Source organism: Leptodactylus fuscus, chromosome 3 (assembly GCF_031893055.1).
Source record: "Leptodactylus fuscus isolate aLepFus1 chromosome 3, aLepFus1.hap2, whole genome shotgun sequence".
NCBI classification, from domain to species: domain Eukaryota; kingdom Metazoa; phylum Chordata; class Amphibia; order Anura; family Leptodactylidae; genus Leptodactylus; species Leptodactylus fuscus.
Window position 1 is genome coordinate 14,353,752 of NC_134267.1, and position 6,000 is coordinate 14,359,751.

Below are 6,000 nucleotides of genomic sequence, written 5' to 3' on the forward strand. Positions count from 1 at the left end.
ACACAGCTTTCCGCAACGTGAGGCCTCAGCCTAAGAATGAATCTGGATGTACTTGCCCTTTAACTCAACCTGGTTATACATAATAATCTGTCAAGCTGTAATCATCCAATGGTATTGTATAAGACATCCCCTTGTATCTGCGCAATCTTTATCTAACACGTCCTATAGGACTGAGCAACTCTAGAGTCATCTGAATGAGATGGATGGATGGATGGATGGATGGATAGATAGATAGATAGATAGATAGATAGATAGATAGATAGATAGATAGATAGGAGATAGATAGATAGATATGAGAGATATAGATAGATAGATAGATAGATAGATAGATAGATAGATAGATAGATATGAGATAGATAGATAGATAGATAGATAGATAGATAGATAGATAGAAGATAGATAGATAGATAGATAGATAGATAGATATGAGAGATATAGATAGATAGATAGATAGATAGATAGATAGATAGATAGAAGATAGATAGATAGATAGATAGAAGATAGATAGATAGATAGATAGATAGATAGATAGATAGATAGATAGTTCTATGGTACATCAGCTTGGTCACACATCTTGATATTACAGGCAAATTTACCAACCAGTTTAATATCTCCCGACTACAAATACACAACTTCAGCTGCCACAACTCATGTAAATTGAAAGCTATCGAGCCTTATGGATAACTTATGAATTATTTATGCCTCCCTCCATTTGCTGTAATGATCTTCGATATTCATATATAGGGAGACACAAGGGCCATTACCTTGTAACTCTACAACATCTATAGAACTTGACAAGAGTCAGCAAAGCTGCCAAGATCCCAAGACCTTTGTCTACACTGAAGGAATTCACATACTAAGACAGTTGTCTAGAAGCTTAGGTGAGAGGTTTACAACATTAATAAGGAAACAATGTAGGAAAAAGTATTGTTGAGGAGAACAATAGCCGGCGATTCGTGGTAGGTCTGGAGAAGAATGGGACCTCCATAGGTACCAACAGCACCATGTCATAGCAAGGCAGGATCATAGAGTTATCAGTATATACTGTAGAATATATTACTCCAGCACTTAAGACATCCTAAAACAAGTGAAGATTGGTAATAATAATTAGAAGACTGTACATATCTGAGGAGACCATGGTGACTTATGGTGGCATCTCATCAACCTGACATAGAAGGTCCACAGAGGAGAAGAGTCCCCTGAGAAGGTAACAAAAGGCTTAAAGAGGGCATAAGCCCCATTGGAAGATGACATAGAAGGTTCACACAGGGCATGAGCATCTTGGGAAGATCTATAGAAGGTCCTAATAAAGAATAAGAATCCTGGGAAAGGTAACATAGAAGGTCCGCACAGGGCATGAGCACCTAGGGAAGGTAATATATTACGAGCTTACAGGGCATGAGCACCCTAAGGAGGTAACATAGAAGGTCCTAAGAGGGCATGAGCACCCTGAGAATGTAACATATAAGGTCCTAAGAGCGCATAAGCACCCTGAGAAGGTAACATAGAAGTCCACACCTGGGATGAGCATCTTGGGAACTATATATGGTCCACCCAAGGCATGAGCACCCTGAGAAGATAACATTATATATGGTCCACCCAGGGCATGAGCACCCTGAGAAGACAACATTATATATGGTCCACACCTGGGATGAGCACCCTGGAAAGGTTTATGTCTGCAGTACAGAATAAAATTACCCATCTATGTTGGCATCTTCAGTTTAAGGACTACTACTATAGCAGAGGGCTAGACTGCCTGGCCAGTTCGCACCCGTCACAGTACTGATATATAGTACATGGGTAATAAAGTCTGCTCCATCTGACACTATAGCATGCAGTTGTAGGAAATTACTGAAGATACATTTCTATTAACAAGACACCGCAATCCAAGTAAATGTCAAGTCAATTGGGCAAGCACTGGGCTGACTCTCATCATCTTACAGGACTATGGGCCATCATAGAACTAGATGACATAAGTCAGGTATAGTAGGGTAAACATATAATTCACTCTCCTATATCCATCCATGGGGATTATCTACAGTGACATATTCAGTACAGGACTACTACTAAAGCATTGGACTACTAGAGATATAGAGTGCATGGGTATTTGGTAATAAAGTCTGCTCCATCTGTCAGTATAGCATGCAGTTGTAGCCAATTATTACACTATGACACCATTCTATTAACAAGGCGCCCCGAGCCAGGGACATGCCAAGTCAATGGGACAAGCAAAGGGCAGAATCTGATCATCTTCATGACTATGGGCCATACAGATGACATAAGTCTGGGCATATAAAGATGATAGATGATAGATAGATAGATAGATAGATAGATAGATAGATAGCACTCTCACTTATGCATGCTTACTCTTTCCATAGTCTTAAGAGATCTGAAATACCTCCAGACCAACCAAACAAGAATTTACAATCCCTTTTCTTGAAGACATTCAATGGCAGATCCCTGCAAAAAAAAAAAGGGGGGCTACACAAGGACTGCAGGCGGTGAAAGGGTTAAACAGCAAAAGTAAGAAATCCCAGGCTAAGTGAAGTGAACCATTAAATTGGGCTAATTTAATCACCTCCATGTCATAGCCCTCCTTTCCATGGACATGATCCTCTGTCTAGGACAATGGGGTGGCTTTTGAAGGTCCTTACCATTAGATCTCCTGACAATATTCTCCAAAAAGGTATTTTGTGGAGCAACCAGTCCTCTCCGACCCCCTGCCATGGTCATAGCAGCTGTGGTCCAAAGCTGTAGGGGGCTTCAGGGTAGTGGAGGGATGGGAAGAGCCGGGGCTCCTGGTCTTTCATGGAGAGAGGTCCTCATGGTCCTGAGTGGGTTCCAGCAGCTATTGCATCAGAAGAAGCGATGGATGAAGAAGGAGCAGTATTCCCAGCCATCCTTAGCAGCACTTCTCATCCTCCTCATCACTCCCCCTGCCCCCACTCTTCCCCTTCACACCTCCCACCCTGTCCTCTGCTCCCCTGGTCTTCTGACTTTCCCAGGAGCTAAGCCCCTTCTTTGCTCTCCAAGGTCCTGAAATGCTCAGCCCTGCGCAGCCTGCCTTACTGGATCCCCTCTGCTTGTGTCTAGCAACTGGATTATGTAACCTCTTCATTGCCTGTCCAAATCCACACAGCTCTACCTCATAGAAGGAATACCTCATTAACCCTTGCATGTATTCCTAGGCTACAGCAGTCAAGGTTAGTCACCAGGAATGATGGGGATTGTAGTCCTTCCTTACCTGCAAGATGTCTGTGTGCAAGGTGCAGAGGATTGTTAAATACTCCAAGACTTACATCTGACAAGCCAACAATATACTGACTATACTATATATATAGATCACTGCCATGCTCTGCAATAGGATAGCAGGCAGGGGATGATGGGGGTTGTAGTTACTCCTTAATATAATGTGCAGAAGACTATTAAATAGACATATTCTATTACAAGCCAACCAGTAACTAGGGTATGATGAATATGTTACTCTCAGCAATATTATAGCACACAGGGGATGATGGGGTTGTAGTTGCTCCTTAATATAATTTGCAGAAGAGTATTAACTATACATATACTTAGGGGTGAATGTATTACGCTCAGTTAGGCAGGGGATGATGGGGCTTGTAGTTGCTCCGTACTATAAGAGGAATATTAAATAGATATATACTTGGTGACCGTAAACCAACCGGTAACATGGGAATTATAATGATGTTACTCTCAGTAATATTATAGCAGGCAGGGGATGATGGGGCTTGTAGTTGTCCCATACTATTAAGGTCACTGTTGTGTCATGTGTAGAGGAATATTAAATATACATAGACGTAGCAACTGTGAGCCAACCAGTAACATGGCAATGATGAATATGTTACTCTCAGTAATAATATAGCAGGCAGGGGATGATGGGACTTGTAGTTGTTCCGTGCTATTAAGACGAATAGACATATATAAATAGACATATATTTAACTATTGCAAGTCAGACAGTAAGTATAGGATGTGATGAGTATCTTACACTCAGTGATATTACAGCAGGCAGGGGATGATGAGGGGTGTAGTCGTACAAATGAATATATAACTATGCTATGTGGATGCATGAATCATTCCCTGCGAGTATTCCCCAAAACTATAATGTGCTCTATATGGGAAGTAAAATGGTGATACAGTTGAGTCGTTTAAGGGTTCCCCGAATTTGTGGATCCAAGATCTCCAAGCGGTGACAATCCATCTGTTACATAACTACGACTCCCAGCAGAGGCGATACTATACTATAGTACTAGTCTGTGCATCATCCCCGGAGAATGTCTCTGCATCTCGCCTATAGGTAATTTCATGCACAGTCTATTCAGGGACATCACTTTCCATTATCTGCAGTGTGGATGATGTCATGTAATGAGTTAAAAGACCAGCAGCCGCCCACCCACTCACTCACCGGGGAACCCATCCTCATTGCTAAGGCAGTCCTCTGTCAGTATCCACCTACTCTCTACAGGATTCCCTCTGCTGCAAACTTTGAGACAAGCTGTCATCGTAGGAAGCGACCGTCCTACCTTGTGCTCCTGACAGAGGAGGCGAAGCCGCTAAATAGGACTACCCATCCTCAGAGACCCTACCCCTAACTACACCTTAGTACTGTAATGGAGGGCTGCAGCAGGACTGCCCTTCTTATAAACCAAGGCGTTACATAATACGCTGCTTGTATTGTATACGTTGCTTGTTTGGTCAGGTCCAGCCTGTCATATTTCATCACATTTGATGGATTTACCTATTTGCTTATTGATTCAGGGACTATACGGGGAGGTCGTCCTTATTTGTCCCTCGTACTACACCCTGCACAGTGATAAAGGGGTTGTCCTGCACCACGTGTTTTAGGTACTGATGATCGGTAGGATCTGACATCCGGATCCCGCACCGATGAGCTGCAGGGCTCTTGTTCCATGCAAGTGAATGGGATCAGAGCTGCAGTTCCCCAGGATCGCCACTACAGTGTACAGTCCTGTGCTAAAGTTTTAGGCAGGTGTGGAAAAAATGCAGCAAAGTAAGAATTATTTCAGAAACAGAAGGGTTAATGGTTTATTTTTGTCATTAAAAAAAATGAAGTGAATGAAAAAAAGAGAAATGTAAATCCCGTCAATATTCGGTGTGACCTTTGCCCTTTGCCTTCCGTTAGTTCTTCTCGGTACTTGCAGACAGTTTTTGGCAGAAATGGGCAGAACTGGCCGCCATCTTGGAGAACTAAGCCCAGATATTCTGTGGATGTTCCTTGCTCCAATCCGTCTGTCTCTTTAGGTCATCCCAGACAGACTGGATGATGATGAGATCAGGGCTATCATATCATCACTTTCAGGACTCCGCCTCCAAAGGACAAAGGTCACACCAAATATTGATGTGATTTATATTTCTTTTTTCTTCACTTTGCTTCCAAAATATTAAGGATTCAGGATTGTGATACTGATAACCTGTCCTTAGGTTCAGCAATATAAGATTGATGGAGGTTTGACACCCAATACACCAACCGATCAGTGTGGTCTCTTCACTGCTTACCAAGCACAGTGCCATGTATAGCGCCATACATTGTATAGTGGCTGTTCTAGATATTGCAGTTCACTTGAATGGGACTGAGCTCCAAACAAGCCATGTGACTGATAAACATGATGTCGCTAACATGTGAAGCCAAAGCTGTGCTTGCCCTATCATAACTTCTACTTCGAACAGCTGATCGGTGGAGGTGCTGGGGCTAAAACCCCCACTTATATTAATAACCTGTCAATATTTAAGTCCCCTTTAATGATTTGCAATATATTTTGTTGAATTATTTTATTATTTTTTTATTCCTTTTTGTGGTTTTACCATCTGCTAAACGGCATTTCCAACCAGGTACATGGAGCGCAGTGTGTTTCTTGGTTTAGATGAGGCGCCGCAGCAGCTGTCGGGGGTTGTATTGTTTCAGTACCTTGGAGAGCAGCACAAAAGACATCTGAACAAGGGATATCCTAAGGCAGCTGCTT

At 42.4% G+C, this 6,000-nt stretch overlaps 1 protein-coding gene across 2 annotated transcripts in view; it reads right to left on the reverse strand.

Moving 5' to 3' along the window:
• KCNH1 (potassium voltage-gated channel subfamily H member 1) overlaps positions 1 to 2,920 on the reverse strand; it is a 214,055-nt gene extending 211,135 nt beyond the window's left edge. For both annotated transcript variants that reach the window (XM_075267108.1, XM_075267106.1), the window contains exon 1: positions 2,655 to 2,920. In XM_075267108.1, the coding sequence (XP_075123209.1) occupies positions 2,655 to 2,733 (79 nt within the window). In that variant the 5' untranslated portion in view covers positions 2,734 to 2,920. The remainder of the gene's footprint in view (positions 1 to 2,654) is intronic.
• Between the last annotated feature and the right edge of the window lie 3,080 nt (positions 2,921 to 6,000).